General features: G+C 40.3%; 2 protein-coding genes across 6 annotated transcripts in view; one reads left to right on the forward strand and one right to left on the reverse strand.

The window, feature by feature from the left end:
* RAD54B (RAD54 homolog B) overlaps positions 1 to 771 on the reverse strand; it is a 61,291-nt gene extending 60,520 nt beyond the window's left edge. The window contains exon 1 of one of the 2 annotated variants that reach the window (XM_031591003.2): positions 569 to 771. The gene's annotated coding sequence lies outside the window, so the exon portion shown is untranslated. The remainder of the gene's footprint in view (positions 1 to 568) is intronic. The other variant, XM_031591002.2, reaches the window with a different exon arrangement.
* A 245-nt stretch (positions 772 to 1,016) lies between these two features.
* Positions 1,017 to 14,465, forward strand: LOC116227615 (RING finger protein 151-like). 4 transcript variants are annotated; one of them, XM_031591006.2, is made up of 8 exons: positions 1,017 to 1,155; positions 3,900 to 3,999; positions 6,267 to 6,380; positions 7,288 to 7,513; positions 8,755 to 8,894; positions 10,309 to 10,471; positions 11,952 to 12,072; positions 13,025 to 14,465. In XM_031591006.2, the coding sequence occupies exons 4-8, from the start codon at positions 7,308 to 7,310 to the stop codon at positions 13,259 to 13,261; spliced, it is 867 nt and encodes a 288-aa protein (XP_031446866.1). In that variant the 5' UTR covers positions 1,017 to 1,155; positions 3,900 to 3,999; positions 6,267 to 6,380; positions 7,288 to 7,307; the 3' UTR covers positions 13,262 to 14,465. The 4 variants fall into 4 exon arrangements, with proteins under 4 accessions (XP_031446866.1, XP_089993935.1, XP_031446867.1 ...); XM_090137809.1 differs by having other exon boundaries at positions 3,900 to 3,994; XM_031591007.2 differs by lacking the exon at positions 1,017 to 1,155 and adding an exon at positions 1,173 to 1,372.
* The last annotated feature ends 3,427 nt before the right edge of the window (positions 14,466 to 17,892 follow it).

The following is a 17,892-nucleotide window of genomic DNA, read 5'->3' on the forward strand; positions in this document are numbered from 1 at the left end:
TCCTATCACTATCAACCCTCATAAACAGCCGTTCCCCTTCCTGTTTATATATCTGTTTATAAATCTGGCATTTTCAACTCAGCACTGAGTCATAACAGAGACTGTAACATTGGTCATTTCAGCCCAAACTTAACTCTCCTCAACACCTGAAGAAAGATTCCTGGCAGGTGTGAGCAGGCTTACTGTACATAGGACAGATGTGTAACACGGGATCTGCTTCGATGCAGTAACTGCAGGTCGGCAGCGTTAGTGCCGATCTGGATACCAGCGTTGGTCAGAAATCACTTGGAATGAGTACCAACTGTAAGAGCCTGGAGCAGGCACCAAGAGCAGTAGTATCCATGGTGCTGCCAGCCCAAGGCTTTTCATCATCACAGAACGGCCTGGGTCGAACAGGACCACAATGATCATCTGGTTTCAACCCCCTGCTATGCGCAGGGTCGCCAACCACCAGACCAGGCTGCCCAAGGCTACTCACAGTTGTAAGCCAAACAAGTATTTAAGGAGGTCTGGCTTACAGAAGAGGCACAAAAGAGACGCAAAAGGACACCCGACAGAGGAAACTTACCGGCGAGGAATTATTTTGGGTCAGGCCGTGCCATCCCACCCTTACCTCAGCAGCCGCGCTCGCCGCGCTCAATTGTCCCGCCGCCCGCTCCCGTCAGCCCGCCGGCTGCCCTACGCATGCGCCCCACTCTCCGCCTAGCGCGCGTGCTCCGAGTCCGTGCCCGGGGGTACCCCGACTGCGCGTGCCCGACACGAGCCGGGCGGGAGGCACTGATATGCGCGTGCGTGCTGTGTCCTGCGAGGCCGTTGCGACGCAGCGCCACGCTCAACATGGCGGAAGAGTTGCGTCGGGTGGCGACGCGCAGCCGTCAAGCACGAGCGGCTGCAAAAGTAACCTCGCCTTTCTTGCGACAGCGGGCTGAGGCAGCAGCCCTGAGGACCGAGGCGGCGGCGGCGGGAGGCCTGGGCGGGCTCGGCCCACATAGCCGTAACGGCCGTTACAGCCGCAGCGGCCGTCCTGTGGCGCAGCTGGAGCGCACTGCCAAGGGACGGGGCGTTGCGCGAGGATCGGCTGCCGCGTGCGGGGCTGGTGCTGGGGAGCGCCGTGCCCGTGCTCGGAGGCCCCGAGGAGGCGGCGGGAAGATGCCGGTAGGTGGGGGCGGGGCGGGGCAGCGCCAGCCGTCCGCAGCCTGCCCGAACCCGGTCCCTTCTCTTGCCTGCGCTCTGAGTTAATCCGGCGGCTTGCACTGAGGAGCGCAGACGCTCGTGTTGCTCGTAGGCTGTCCTGCCCCACTTCCACGGGCAGCGGAGCTTTTCCTGAGCCATTGACATGACGGTCCAGTCCGAGTTGTTCCGTCTGCACCGGGTGAGGAAAGGGCTGCGTTAAACGTTCCGTCCATTCAAGGCGGGAAGAGGAGGGAAGGGAAAGGACATAAATAGGGGAAGGCTTGGCTTAGGCTGCTGCAGGAGTGCTGTCAGATACGAGTTTTGGCGGTTCACTCTTCAAGCAGGCTGCTTGGCCAGTGTGATAGTATGGGAATGGAATGCTGTTTCTGCATTTGATATTAAAAAAGGCAATTGGTTTGAAGAAGTAGGACATAATGTATTTGTATTCTGTAACTTATCCGTAGAAATAGTTGGTCTAAGAAGTAAAAATACTGTATATGTTAGCAGCATGTTTTAGAAACATGATTACTGAATTATGTGATTAATTCTTTCTTGCAAAACTGTACTAGTTGTTAAAATGTTCCAAACAACGTGGGTATAGCGTTAGGGATTAGAAAACATGTTGTAGAGTTGTTCTGTTAGGATAAGAAACTCCCAACAAAAGAAAAACAGATTTAGCAAACATCAAAGAAGCCAAGGCCTCTACACAAGGCCGGACTGTCTCACTCCTTGAAAAGACTGGGATGTGTCAGGCAGGCATCAAGAGGCTCCCCTCTGTCCTTCTCCCAAGCTTATCTTTGTGGAAGGGAGGACAAGCAGATACAACAAAACAATGATCAAGTGTGGAATAAGTTAATTAATGAATTACAGATTTACGCTTAGGCAGCAAAGATTTATGTTTGTCCAGAGTTTGCATTAGTGAAGCATCGAGAAGATTGTGAACCTAAAGTACTCAGCCAATGAGGAACTAGGGGAGAAAGAGATAAACATCAGGCAGTAAAGAATAAAAGATGTAACGCTGTTTTCTGGGTGCTCTTCTGCTTGCAGGAGGCCCGTCATTGCAAACAAAATCTGCTTTATCAGAGATACTGTCCTGATAAATTATTTGGATATTTCCAACAATAGTGGCAGGAGTGAGAGCTTGTGCTGAAACAGCTGAAGGGATGCGTCTGCTTCTTTGGCCCTTAATGCTACCATAAACTGCCTTACCGTTGCACAAGGCATCCTGAAACATCGTTTTTGTATAGCAGGATTTAAAAGCACAGTACATAATTGTGAAAACAGATGCTGAAGCAGCAGCATGTTAAATGTCACCTCATTACTGGGACCTTGTGTAAGTTATTTGTTCTTCCACTCGTTCTGAAAGTGATATCCTAGTGGTGCACATCTGTAGTTTTGTCATGATACCATACAGCCCTTCTATCTCTATTTTGCCACAGGGAAAGAAAGAATATTTAGTAAAATCAGAAACTACTGTAAAAGAAAAAAAGCATTTCACTAATGGCATCACTGTCCTAATTTTATGAATTGCTTTGATTAGTTCTAGTTATTTAGCAAGATTTACCATTATGTTATTGGGAGCTGTATCCCAACTGTATTTTGCTCACAGCTGTACCCACAGTCTGAAGGCAGAGCAGACCATAGCTTGAGGCTGGCTTCAAGCTTCATCTGCCTGATGAACAGCGTGGGACAGCAGCTCCTGAAGGAATGAATTAGTATCTGTGCTGCTTTTGGCTGGGATGGAGTTAATAATGTTCTTAATAGCAGTTGGTAGGATACTGTGGTTTGTATGTGTGATGAAGACAGTGTTGTTAATACATGGGTGGTTTAGTTGTTGCTGAGCAGTGCTTACACTGCATCAGAGTCTTTTCTGTTTCAGCTTGCAGCAGAGAAGGCTTTAAGGAGAGCTGGTAGTGGCCTTTCAGTATCTAAAGAGGGCTATAAGAAAGAAGGGTATAGACTCCTTAGCGGGGTCTGTTGTGGTAGAACAGGAGGAGATGGTTTCAAACTAAAAAAGGGAAGATTTAGGTTGGATATAGGAAAAAAGTTTTTTCTAGAATAAGAGTAGTGAAGCACTGAAACAAGTTGCCCAGAGACGTGATGGATGTCCTGTCTTTGAAGACGTTCAAGGTCAGGCTGGACCAGGCTCACACTTTGACCGGATGGCCTTTAAGGGTCCCTTCCAACTTAAACAATTCTATGATCCAGTTTCATGCTGCCTTACCAGCAAGAAGCCATGGGGTGCACCAGGAGCTGGAAGGAGACATAGCCAACCTGTCCCCAACTGACCCAAACTGTCCAAAGGGATATTCCATGCCCATTGGGTTATGCTCAGCAGTGAAGCAAGGGGAGTGTTTGCCAGGGCTGCTGTTGCTCAGGGGCTGATGAGCTGTCAATATGCTGGTGCTGAGCAATTGTGTTTGTTGCTCGTATTCCTTATTTTTTTTTCTCTTAGTGTTCTGTTTTTAAGGTTTTTTTTCTTGTTGTTTTATTTTTTCCTTATTAATTTGTCTTTATCTAACCCCCCATGTATTCTCTTTTACCTGTCTGATTATTTTGCTTTGGAGGAAGTAGGCCAGAAGCTGCATGGTGCTTAGCAGACCACTGGGATTAAACCCCAGCACTGGGGGAGATTGTTGCGTGTCAGAAATGATGAAGAGAAAAAATACATTTGAAATAATGAAAAGAAAATAGCATGTAATAGTTCTTGTTTTTCTGCCTTCCAGATTTGGCACCTACAGATTCCAGGTTTCCTTGGGGACAACGCTGCTGGTATTTGCCAGGTGATGGGAAAAATTCAGGACCAGAGGAAGCAGACAAGGCAAGGTTTGGAAATGTTATTGGAGTGTAAGAAGGTGGTGATGCCTAATGTAATTTCTAGGTACAAACGAAAAGGAGTGTGAAATCTGTGAATTGTAATAGAAATGAAAGAAGAGATTTTGAGGTCAAAGAGAAAAGAGAAATTGCTTTAGAGAGAACAGAAATTGAAGATGGGGGTGTGTTGCAGTGGAAGTACTGAGTAAAGCCATCTGTACTACTGTAGTGTATGCCATCTACATCTGCCCGATCTTCTCCCTAGTAGAATCTTGTAGATTGAGTCTTTGGGGATCAGCAGCGTGAGCAATAATTCCAGTAGAAAAGAATCAGTAGAGTTACAGAATTACATAGAGTTCTCAGGACGTATCTTGTACCTCTATGAAAGTTTTCTAAAAGCTGAATCTCCTGACATCAACAAGCTAAATCAAAATGTTAGCCTCACAATTCAAATCATAGAACACATATGTTCCATTTAACAGTTCTCCAGTGTAAACATGCTGTATGTTTCAATGCTTTCATCAGTATTGGGAGCTAGTACTTGGCTTCACATTCTGTTACTGTTAGCATTGTTCTCCAGTTCCTAACTTCCCCCTGTTCCCTTCTATCCTCACAGTGACAGCTTTGTGCAAACATAGTACTTGTTTTGTTTACCCTGAACTGGCACAGCCCTGAATTTCCTGTTTTTGCAGGAGAGCTCTAAAAGCAAGTGGGGAAACAACAACATGAAGAGAACTGTTTATCATCTTCATAATACAGTATTTTCTTGAGCACACTTTTCTAAAACATAAAACATCCATGCTGTGACCAAAGGATTGGCATATCAATGATGCCTACAGGTTTCATTTCTATGTACTATGTACTGGGATAGCAACATAGCCAGAGAAGCACAGAGCTGAGCGCACTCTGAAATCTGCTTGGGATCTTGTCAGGGGTCTGTGGATTACACTGCGTGCTCCCGTGGCTGTGCTTTAAGCATGCCAATAGAAAGAAAACAATGTGAAAACTGTAGCAGGTGATGTGTTTCATATTTGGTAATATACATGCTTACTTGTGCTATGCTCACTGCAGGTTTTATTAGCTTTAATCTTAGCGAGCACCCTGTTAACACAAGTAGCTCATATTCACTGAATGTATGTTTTGCTACTCAGATATGGAAGATGTCCCAAATTCCAGATTTATGATGTATTAATTAAAAGGAATTGCAAAGTTGTTTTGGTTTTCTTATCAGAGAATAGAATAATAGAATTGCTCAGGTTGGAAAAGACCTCAAAAATCATCAAGTCCAACCATAACCTAACCTAACCATACTGCCCTAAGTTACAACGATTATTTTATAAAACAAACCCCCACTTCCCTCCCATATACACACCACAAAATCTACTAACGTTGCACAGATTACATCTACACTTCTTTCCCCACTGTAAGGTCAGTAGCTTGGAAAGACTTCTCTCATCCTTATACTTGGTCAGCGCTTACAGAAAGATCCAGTCCCACATTCACTGGCCAGCCACATATTTGTTTTGCTTTCTAGCAACTTATGAGCAACTAATGAGTTAATTTGAGCTGTTACTGCCTTTATTATTATGGTCATGGAGATTTTTTTCCTTCAGAGCAATATATGACTCTAGTCCTTAGAGATCCGTGGTGTTCTTCAATAGCTCTAATTCCAGTTGAGAACAATGTCGATGAATAAATCAGAACTGCTTAGCTAACACAGATTCTCTTTGAATCTTATATTACAATAACTAGATATAGACCCTTGGGATTTAAGTGATGACTTCATTTGTAATTTTTTAAGTGAGCAACCTTAGTTATATTGTGTATCAGAACAATGTTATTTATCAATTTATCAGTTCTGTGAACTTGACTGTGATGCTTCTGTTTTGAAAATGAGCTGTGCGTCCTGCCTGAATGAAGCTGGGTTAAATAAAATTTCAAAACTGCAAAGAATATTATTTTACCAGATTTCAACTGCTTATTTCAATATAACTGAATTCTGTTAACTTCAGTCCTACAGATGAGTCTGTAAGGGTTTGAAATGAAATGCTGGCTGGGTGTTCGGGTTTGCAATATGTGTCAGCATCAGTAATAACTAAAAGACTGATTTTTTTGTGTGTGTGGGTTTTTTTTCCTGGTCTAATCAGATCTCTTGTGTTGAATTGTAGGCTTTGAAAGCTGTTAGGGCAGCATTCCATTCAACATCTGGCTGATTAAACGTAAGACTCATTAACTTAGGAAGCACAACTGAGCCTTTTTCTTTCTAATTTTTCTCGTAGGCATAATAAAGCAGTGAAGAGAAACTGAAGGAAGCACTGTGTATCTTGCTGATGAGAAAACTGATTCTGAAGTAATTGGGCAAACTAGGTATACATGTAGCAAAATCTAAAAAGGTAGGATATTCTCATTTATTGTTTTATTTAAAAAACCTAATAGCTAATTTAAAACTCTGTTCTGAGTTACAGAATTACAAAAGTAATTTTGTATGTTAAGAAGGAAGGCAAAATCTAACACCTCCTCTTAAGTGAGTTCTGTAGAGTTTTAGCAAATTCTAATAGGCTTCTCTTGGAAGGATTTTGGTGGGGATAGATTGCCTGCTAGTTCTTCACAAAACTTTCAAATCGTTGTAAAAGGAACCCTGTTTTATAAAATAAATCCAGTAGGAGAGAATAATAATGGCTTCTCATGATTTCAGGGCTAATTGAAGTCTTGGCTTCTTTTTCTTCCTGAATATTAACCATTTCTCTAGACCCATGGAGATTTTTGCTGTTCTCCTTGTAATGAGAGTCTACAACTATCAGAGAACCTTCATCTTCCTTTTTTCTTCAATAAGAAAGCAACGTGTTAAGTCATGTGCAATTTAAAATGCAAAATATGCTGGTTCATAGTGCCACAGCTGTGGTTTGTAAGGTTACAGTTTTGTAAGTTTGTTAGGCATCGTATAGAAGACCTATATTAGAGAGAGAGAATGCAGACACTTTTGAACTTCTTTGATATTTCTGCTTCAGGTAGAATTTGAATAAACAGGACCTTTGTGTTTCGTAGTGGCTCCGAGAAATGTGTTTTATAACAGAGTTTCGGATGCATTTACTGAAGTCTTTGCTTTCAGGATTCAGACATTCTTGATATAAAATAAGGATGCTGACCTCCAGCAGTACAGTCCTCCAATTCTCAATTAAATCTTGTAGCGTATTCTCACCAGCTCTGTATTTGCTTTAAGATCTCCATATTTCTGGAATTGCATCCAGGCTGTTGTGTAGTGGATTGTGAACAGACTGCTTTATTTCTCTTTGTTAACAGGTTGGAAGTGTGTGGAAAGCATGGGTTACGATATTGAACGTTTTGTTGGCTACGTTAATGAAGGGCTCTTATGCTCCATCTGCCGTGATGTGTTGGAAGATCCACTACAGGCTCCTTGTGAACATGCTTTCTGTACTGCTTGTATACATGGGTGGCTTGTTCATCACAGTAACTGCCCCGAAGACAGACAAGTGATTGATGTGTCTGTGCTACGACCTCTGTACAGGTATACAGTAGTCTCATTGTATGTTGGAATTGTATGAATTAAGGATTTTTCCATTTTTCTTGCATAGATTCATCTCTTTTCACCTACTGTGACTCAAAGTTGTCTTGACCCAACATACCTATGGTAGAAACTGATCACTTCCTTGAAGCCATTAGCATTTTCTATTTGTTGTAACCAGCTTTTGAGATACTGAGATTTCTAAACAGAGAAAACACTGATTTTTGTTCTCCACCTTTGCATATCTTGAGTGCAAGTTCTAGACACTTGTCTGGATATTATTCTGAACATCTACAGCAGCAAAACTTTCCCAAACAGTTTTAGAGAAAGCAGGCTAAACAGTAGCCTAAAAGTATTTTCAATTTCCATTATGTCTCCCAGGTTCATAGAATGGCCTGGGTTGAAAAGGACCACAATGATCATTGAGTTTCAACCCCCTGCTATGTGCAGGGTCGCCACCACCAGACCAGGCTGCCCAGAGCCACATCCAGCCTGGCCTTGAATGCCTCCAGGACTGGGGCATCCACAGCCTCCTTGGGCAACCTGTTCCAGTCCCTCACCACCCTGAGTGAAAAACTTCCTCCTAATATCTAACCTAAATCTCCCTAATCTCAGTTTAAAACCATTCCCCCTTGTTCTATGGTTGTCCACCCTTGTAAACAGTCACAGCAAACAGTTCTCAGGATTAACGGTCACTAAGCATTGTATATCTTTTATTTTTCTTTTTACTCTTATAATTGTTTATTGCCAGTAGTCACAGTTTTATCTCTTGATAGTACTTGGTGTGTAACTCCTGTATTGTCTGTCTTACTCAGATGAAGTAATGTTGTGTTTAAAATCTTCCGCCACAGGCATTGGGTTAACTCCATTAGTGATGAGAGTATTGAGAGTTTAACTGTATGGAAAGCTGAAGTATACCATAGGCAGTGCCAGTGAAAGAGTAGACAAAGTGTTTGGGAATACATGCTAAACTAGTGAAAAGAGTTGAAAGCAGTAAAAAATAACTAATTTGTTTGCACATTTAATTTTGCCAACTGAATTTTCCATTTAATATTGTTTCTTTTGTTAGCTTGTTCATTTCCAAAATTGTCACTTGAATGCTTAAAAATCTGTGTGTATGGAAACTGATTTTTCATAAGTTTTCCTGATTACAATTTGAATCTTTAATCTGTCTTCACACAGTGGAAAATTCAATTTTTTTCAATAATTTTCTGTCTTAAGAACAATTTTTTTTGTATGCATAGATACATGAAAAATGATCTAAATCGTCTTCAACTACACTGCAAAAACAGAGAGTATGGCTGTGAAATGGTTTGCTCCCTGGAGTCTATAGACCGACATGAGAGGGAGTGTGAATACAGTCAGATACCCTGCTCCAATGCTGGTGAGTAGCAGTCAGAGAAGTTCATCTTTTCTGTTCAGCAAATATGTGTTTTTCAGCTTTCTGTCAACAGGATGGCAATGATGGCCATTCATTTTTAAATGGAAATTCAAGTGTTTATTCAGATCTACTCTTTGCAGCAGACTTTTCTGAAGAAACTCAATATCCATTTATGACAATCATGGCCATTAGCAACATATTCTTCTCTGAGAACTAACCAAATGAAGGAGAGCAGTGAATCTCAAATTTATGAAGATTGAGCAGCACATTTGTGTAGCTTTCTGTCAGTTTGTCAGATTGTCTTTCAGTGTCAACGGTTCATTAAAATGTGCCTTTTGACTTCTGTTACACTGATTTAAACAGCTGGTTTTCACAGTGCATCTGCAGCCATGCACCATCTCTTGACTTTAACAAAAAAGTATCCTGGGAATAGGATTTTTTAACTAAATTTTTAGTAGAGTTGATAAGTTTGTGTTAAGGTCTCTGGAAAAAAAACCTATGCCTCCTGAGGAAGGAACATACTTTTAAAAATAAGTGTACTGTTAACATTTCCCAGCTGATTTTATTCAAAACGTGATGTGTTTCTAGAAAAACTTAAATTTCTGATTAAAGGATTAAAGAGGTTAAGAGCATAGTTGAGTCTGCCCCTGTAATTAATTGGGAGGATTTTGAGGTGCTAGAGTTGCTCCATGAGAAGTTAGAAGCCTATGAAAAGTCTCAGCAGTGATTGTTGCAAACCCACCTTTTACTTTGTACAGAAACAGTAATGTTTAATGAGCTGCTGCATCTTGTCTCTGTTGTATGGTACCAATGTGTGAGCATGTATAAACCTCTCGTGATCTATTGTATAGACATAAGTCTGACCAGTGGTCAGGAAAACAGTCTCACCCACTGTTGTACAACCTGTCCTTGGACTCTTTTTTTCTAAATTTGATACCTTATTTATTTGTACATTTACGTTTTTCATCCATCCCATTCATTACAAGCTGCTAGTCCTGTCCTGCTATCAGAGTTGTCATTACTGAAGTTGCTTTAATGATGGATCAATGGCAGAAATCTTTACAAAAGAATACTCCTTAATTAACCAGTAAACATTTTAATAAGATTTTTTGAGAGTCTGTATAATGTGTGTTACAACTATTGTACTTTATGTTCTAAAGAACATGCTTTTTCCCACATTTCAGCAGATTGACAGTTGCTTATCTCATGATATTACAACTTCATTACTCACTTAAATGGTTTGGATTTTGTGTTGAGGGACACGGTTTAGTGAGTACTATTGGTGATAGGTAGATGGTTGGACTGGATGATCTTGAAGGTCTTTTCCAACCTTGGTGATTCTGTGATTATGTTGGAATTAATGAAAATGCTTCTGTTAGTTATAAGTGGTTGCCTTATCTTCTTGTTCCCTGTTCAGGCTGTACAGTTCAGATTGAGCGACGTAACCTTGATGGCCACTTGGCAGTGTGTGAATATCGGAGCCGGGAGTGCCCCAATGGTTGTGGGTACACCATCCTCAGTGCAGAAGACACACAGCATAATTGTGTAGCAGAGCTGAGAACTGAGCTGGAACTACTTCGGTACATATTTTCTGTTTCTTTGATGTTTGTGTTTGTCTGGGCCTAAAATCAGTGCATAAAGCAATTCACATTACTAGCACTGGATTCTGGTATGTGTTAAATAGTCCTTTAATCAATTAATACTAGAGGCACAAAGTATTATTTGTCTGTGCAGGCTTAAATTCTTACTGTTTTGATTTTTTTTTTCTGTTACTTATTTGTCCAAGTTACTGCAAATCCTGAAATACCATTGGTTACAGCTGAACAAAACTGAGCTGGCTGTATAAACTGACAAAATACCTGCCAAGAATTGGCCAGAAATTAGCAATTTCCTTTTTCCATTGGTGTGATATAGATCCAAATCCACATTGTTTAATTATTTCGTTTCAATTTCTACAAATCGTCCTGAAGATAAAAATGTCTTGATTGTTTTGTTAGGTACAGAGCAGTAGATTTATGTAAACATGGGAGGGGAGTCAACTCTTTGCAGTGGCAGGTAATAGCAGGACAAGGGGAAGTGGTCTTAAGTTGAAGGGAAGATTTAGGTTGGATATCAGGGGGAAGTTCTTTACAGAGAGAGTGGTGAGATGCTGGAACAGGCTGCCCAGAGAGGTTGCGGATGCCCCGTCCCTGGAGGTGTTCAAGGCTTTCAAGGCCAGGCTGGATGGGGCCCTGGGCAGCCTGGTCTAGTATTAAATGGGGAGGTTGGTGGCCCTGCATGTGGCAGAGGAGTTGGAGATTCATGATCCTTGAGGTCCCTTCCAACTCGGTCCATTCTATTATTTAACTTCATTGAATCTTATTTATAATTTGAATTAAAACCATGGCATAACAGTTGGTCAATATGAATCTTCTTAGCAGCATTCTCTTATTTCCTCTTATATGTTTCTGTAGCTTTTCCACAATATTCCAACTGGGCAGCTCTTGGTGTGTTTTTTGTTTCTTTGCTTGGTGGATGTTTTTTTTTTCCTTCATGTTTCCTTCCTATTTTTAATCTTTCGACTCTGTAAGTCTTGTGCTCCAGAACGTTGCTGTGCAGTCTGCCTCAAATTCATTTTAAAGTTATTGAGACGTGAGGAATTGAGGTACCTGGTTACTGAACTCAAAAGGTTAATGTAGTAACAGTGAATTTTTGGCAGTTGATGTGTACGTGATCAGATTATGACAGATACTGCTATCATTTATTGTCTTCTTTAAAAGTGACAAGCTGTCATGTTTAGCAATACAGTAGTATTTACACTTCTTTTTTTATCTTGACTACATATGCTTAGAAATAACTCATAGAATTACTTCACAAATGTGATATGTTTGTCTCCTATAACACTGTATGATAAGCAACAAGAACGTGTCGCTGAAGACGATTTATGGATGGTATTACCATGTCTCCAGAGAGATGTCCTGTACATATCAGGCTGTCTGGCTGCAAGAAGTTTTTGTGGAATCTGAAATATTTTTTTTCACTCATGTTAACAAGGCTTAAAAAGGAGAAATGCATTTTTAGGTCAGAAATGATCTGCAGAGTGGAGGAAGCAAAGCATGAGATGGAGTCAAGATTAGATTCACAAAGAAGACATATGGTCCAAAAAGAGAGTGTTCTGCAAAATGAAATTGAAGAGCTCAAGGTGAGTATGATCTTTTCCTTCCCAACCCCCTTATAGCAGTGTAGCAATTAGCTCTTCCCAGAAAGTCTTCTCTTTTGTAAATACAGAGCCTCAGATAGAGGCAAGTTTTATGAAATATAGTTAGCAAAATATGCCAGCACAACACTTTGCCTGGGCTAATCAGCTCTGTTGGGGAGCAGACCCAATGTTGGTTTTATGCAGTTTATCTACTTCAAATTAATTTGGAGCTAGCCTGAATATCGCTGTACAAGGACTGCATTGTTTGATGTACACATAACCTGTCAGCAGATAATTTCTAGAGTCTGAAACTAGGGCAAACATCACAAATCAAATGTAATTAAATAGCCAGCCCCTTTTTTAGTGCTTTTCAAAGTGTCTTAATCCAGTGCTGACACAGAGCCCTACTACAGACAATGGTGTTTATACTGTACTTCAGCTGTGATCAAAAGGTTGGAAAGCTGCAGTGTAAATCAAATAAAATAACAAGGAAGGCTGTGTTGTCTTTTGATACATCCAATCTTATTATATCATGGAGTCATGATTATTAAAGCCCAAAAGAACGGAAATGCTGTAAAGTTTTTCATTTTGAAGGATTTAAAAATAAAATTAAGTAGGAATTATCTGAACGTAACCAAAATGTTACTTTGGTTGGGGCCTTGGCATAAGAAGTTTAAACAGCAACCAGGTAAATCCACACACTGTTTAAAATATTTCATAAGAAACTTTTTGCACTTGGAGGAAAACTTCGGGAATTTTGAGAAAAGACCATCTAAAAAGGTCAGTGTTGGATTGTGTCTTAAATTGTTTACATTTCTTCTGCTAACAAAACAAGTTGCTGATTTCAGTGTTGTTAATTTATAATCCATTACCCTGTGTGCATGACCAACTCAACATTGTTACACCATCGTTAAAGACGTTCATTTATTGCAGTAAATTGATAATTGCATTTCAGAGTCAGATGTCACGAATGATGTCAGATGTACGTTCCCTCATGGCTGCAGAGAGACAGCATCGACAAGAACTGGAGCAAGCAGAGCTGGAGAAACGGGAACTAATGGAGCTGCTGAGGGGGCTGCAGAAGGACTGTCGCTTAAGCACTGCAGATGGAAGCAGGAAGACAACAAACTTCCGCCCCCTGACACGACTGGAGAGTGCAAAACGAAAACCCAGGGAAGTTACGGTTATCTAAACACAAGTAAGCTCAGAAAGGATTTTCTTCTAGTTTCTGTGACCATCTGGCAAACTTTTCTACTCTCCGCGAATGATTGGTAAATTATTTCTGGTATGCTCACTTTCTTGTTAAAAACTTTATTTCTCTTGGGCCACAGAAACAAATGGAAGAGTTTTTTCTTATGGGATATGGAGCATTAAACCCAGTAAGTTATAAAGACATTTTCAGCTATATGTTATCATAAAGAAAGGGGAAATTAATTGATTTGTATCTCTTCAGTGTGTCATTTATAGAGCTATTTCAAGCCTGAAGATCGGAACTAGTCAAAGATACTTAAAGATTTTTTCCTTTCCAATCCATTATTGTCCAAGTCTATTTTATGCATAGACTTGAAAAAGAAAGAAAACGTGACTGTTGGTAATGACATTTGAGATCTACTTAATTTGGGGAGAGTCAGTAATACAAGTTAATGGATTGTTTTGTTGTTTTTTACAGTCTGTAGGAGATATATGAGGTATATTTCAAAGGTGAAAAGAAAGCACTTTAAATTCTAATTCTACTGCTGTGTAAGAGCTTTGAGTGAGGATGACTTAACCTCAGAGCTTCTCTGACTTCCCAGGCTTGAGAGATACACACTTAGGAGATATGTACCAAAGCCCAAGGTGATAGCATCCCCTAAAAACTTCTGTATAGATCTGTGTGTAACTTGGGTTTTGTGGGGAAAAAGGCCTTGCATTTTATGTAACTATTTGGAGATTTTTTATGTGAAAGTATGGGATTTCTACCAGGTTCTTTAAGCCTAAGCTCAGTCCTTTAAATACTATATAAGAGATACACGTGAACTTTGAGTTTCTAATTTTCTTTTGGCAGATTTAAGGCTACTTGTACATTATGTCCACAACAGAGGGCTATTTGCACAATGGCTACTTGGAATGTTTTTATTAGGGCTCGTCTGCAGCTGTGTAAGAGCTAGGACTTTACAACAGAGGGACAAATACTGCATGAAGGAGGCATATGCCTGTAAGACTGTACAGTTTGAAGACTCATCCCTGTACTTCTCACAAAGCCTGTTTGTATTGATTTCAGTGCTATAGCTAAGCCATATTCTGTCTCCTGGTGCAGCTCTTCAGTGGAATAACTAGGGAAGAACCTGGCCTCCTGCTTACTGAATACTTTAAAACATTTTTCAGGAAAGCTGGGTGCAGGCACAACAATCTTCATAAACCCCTTCTCTAGTTTAGAAAACATACATTTCTGTGTCTAATTTCCTGTCACTCAGAACAATACTTTTATGGCTAAAAACATTGCCAAAGAGAGAGATTGCAAACTTCTTTGGCACGTACGTTACATGAGAAGGACTTGTAGTCAGTTTTCTTAATCTCGGACATTAATAAATCCTTCTAACTTTCTTTTCCTTCAGTACAGCTGAAACAACTGCACGCATCTTCCGTTTTTATGCATTTAAAACCAACAGGTAATTCTCCTGTAAAGGTTTTCTTTTGTTTTCTACAGCTATTCACAGGATGAGTGATGACCAAATATTTATTTGGTTCTCACTTTACTCTTTTTATATCCTAGGTTGAACTACATTCATTGACAGTATTTAGGTCATTGTTAGCAGTCTCTTCCAGCTCATGACATAGCACCTCTCTTAAGCAGCCACATTGAACAAAGTGAAGCAGTAGTTATAATTTGGGAAAATTCACACCAAACATTCAGTGGTCGATTCCCATATATCATTGTGCATATTAGAGCTGTAGATAGAAACTAAGAATGCTTTTATTACCTCGTGTTTTAGGTGAGGAAGTTTTTAGTGTCTGGTTTTTTTCTTTGGTGCCTGTTCATACTAACATTCACACTAATTTTGAAGCTTTTAAGCAACATCAGATTTCATGCTCTTAGGATTTGCAGGATGTGATTTTCTGTGTTCTGTAATTGTGTGGTTGTGTGATGTGACTTCAACTATCTTGCTTAATGTGAAAGAAGAAAATTCCTTCAAAATCCTGAGGAACTCAGATGAGCTGGATCATCCTTCCTGATTTGGAGTGCAGTGATAATATCTTCCATTCTGAACAGGAAAAAAAACCAAGGAACTAGCTTTGTGCTTTTCTCTTAATGGGATCTCTGTGTGTGTTCTAAGAATTTCACCCACTGATTTTATCACTGAATTCCTTTTAGTATAGGAGAAAGGGTTTATTTAATATTTCCTTAGCAGTTGGGCTACTCTTTGTCCCCTAAGTTACACACATGGAGTTGTGTGAGAAAACACATCTTAGGAGGTAAGGGCTGACTTTCTGCTGTACCTTCCGGAGCTTCTATTTGCCAGCTCTGGGGGGTCTGAACTTCCAGTGTTAAAATGGGGCAGTGCTTTGAGCCCACTTGCTGCTGGAATGACCTGTCAGTTGGGTCTCCTTGAGCTGAAAGCAAGCATGTAGGTATTTTAAATGGAGTTATACTAGCTGATAGTGTTGGTTCATTCCAGATACTTAAGACTGATCCTGCTGCTCAGTGATGGTAACTTGTCTGCACTTCAGATGTTCCTCTACTAGGGAACCACACCCAGGGCAGTCTATGTTAAACATGGTCATCATTTTACCTGTTCCTTAAAATTAACTAGACTGAAATGAAACAGCCTGTTATTAAAATATCTAGTTTTACCTTTTCCAGTCTCATGTATTACACAGCTGATAGTAGCAGCTAGCAGAAGCAAGGAATTTTTTATTCTTTCTTTCAAATTCTTATAAAAGGATTAAGTAAGGGTCCAAATATTGTAGTAGATATTGTAAGTGAAGGTGCTCACTTAGAAGTGCTTCTTGTGACTGGGAACAAGGATGTTAAATATTCTCATAGTACATCACAACACAACGAATTCCATTTCCTCACAGTTGGAACTGTGCTGAGAGCACATTGAACAGTTACTCAAGTGGACCAGTAGCCATGCAAGCAGCTGTACTTAGCTGCTGCAACAGAGAGCAAAGGCTGGGGAGGAGGGAGGCTGGAAAGAACTGCAGACTTCATGTCTGCAGAAGCTCAGCCTGAGAGCAGTTATGTGGCAATAGCAGCCTCTGCAGCAGCTGGCTTACCAACAAGAAATGCTGCCTTGGGGCATCACAATTACTGTACCTTACAATTAAAGGGAGATTAAGTCTGTGTTTCCAACTAAATGCAATAGTACCAAACCTGCAAGAATCTCAAACAAAACTCAGAGAGAGCAAGTTAGTAAGTGAGATTACAAGGAGCAAATCCTTATCCTACATTAAATTGGGTGAAAATAAGAGTAAGGATGTATTTAAAGAAATTAACACCTTTAAATGAGTGAAAATGTTTGGCTTTGAAAAAAAGGTCAACATTTACCTTTTTATTCTGAAGATTTGCAAGATACCAGTTAAAAGTATTTTGAAATTAGTTCCATTAAACTGACTTCTCCACTTGAGCTTTCAAATTCAAGCCAAAATATTGCTTCCTCTGTTTCCTTCATGGTTAAAGCTACATTCTCATGCTCCTGCATTCCTCTTAAAGCAAGGGTCAGAGTCAGAGGTCTCAGTCAGGGTTGAACCACTGCTCCTAGGATCACTTTACTTGGAAATAGGTGGGAGTGCTTCTGTTAAGTGTAGCTGACTCAGAATGGAGAACCATGCATCTGAGTCAGATACAGGAGCTGCAAAGCAGAATTCTGCTGGCCTTGCTCATAAAGATGGCAGGTTTTAGTACAACTCTAGTACTAGATTAACAGTCCTTTATAAAGGAGGTTTGCTTAACTACAGAATCACAGAATGGCCGAGTTTTAGTGCAGACATCTGGAGGCTATCTGATCTAAGTCCCTGTTCAAGCATGGAACACCCAGAGCAGGGTGCCCAGGGACATATCTGCAAATGCAGGAGTCTCTTGTCAGGGCAGGAGCAAACAAAATACCGAATACAGTGGAGAATTTTGACTGGATGAGTTGTTTAAATCTGAAATGCTTTTAAGCATTAGGTGCTTTTTAGAAATTCATTGTGTTAATAGATGTCAGTTCCTACAATATACAATATCGACAGTCTCACAAATTAAATTTTGCATACGTTGCCCTCTTGGATGTTTCTGGTATGGTGCTTTTCTACAGCTGTCTTACTTAAAAGTGCTGGATAGTATTTAAAAGGGGCAGTGCTGGCCTTTCCTTTCTTGTGTACTGCTCACAGGACGAAGTATGATAGGTCAGGGAGATTTTACCACAGATAGATGCCTTTATAAAGACCTACAATTCTATGCAACTTTATATATTAACAAATAAACATTGAATTGTCTTCCAGCATTATGGTTCACTGCCAGCCTAGTTACATTTTCTACCTTTATAAATACAAGGATAAAACAGTGCTTAACAGACCTTAATCTCTAGTCTGTAAACAAAACAGTATTTGTATCACTTTGAAGTACAGTTTGTATAAAAGTTGAATTAATAAAGGGTTATACCGTAATGAATGCTACTTTTGTTCATTCCTTTCTGTTACAGAAGTTGAAGTATCTGCTTGATCAGATGAAATAGGGTACTTCAGCCATGCTGTATGCGCAGCACAGGCAGTCATGAAGAAGCTATGAGACAGTCAGTGCATTAGAACAGTTAAGACTATATCTACCAGTAGCACAGCATTTTGCCAAGCAGGGAATACACA

This window comes from Phasianus colchicus, chromosome 3 (assembly GCF_987193195.1).
Source record: "Phasianus colchicus chromosome 3, bPhaCol1.hap1.1, whole genome shotgun sequence".
NCBI classification, from domain to species: domain Eukaryota; kingdom Metazoa; phylum Chordata; class Aves; order Galliformes; family Phasianidae; genus Phasianus; species Phasianus colchicus.

Bases quoted from the DNA above. Each gene is read 5' to 3' on its own strand.
- LOC116227615 (XM_031591006.2), top strand. From the start codon at position 7,308: ATGGGTTACGATATTGAACGTTTTGTTGGCTACGTTAATGAAGGGCTC. The intron at 7,514-8,754 runs GTATACAGTAGT...TTGTATGCATAG, and splicing joins GTGCTACGACCTCTGTACAG to ATACATGAAAAATGATCTAA. The intron at 12,073-13,024 runs GTGAGTATGATC...ATTGCATTTCAG, and splicing joins ATGAAATTGAAGAGCTCAAG to AGTCAGATGTCACGAATGAT.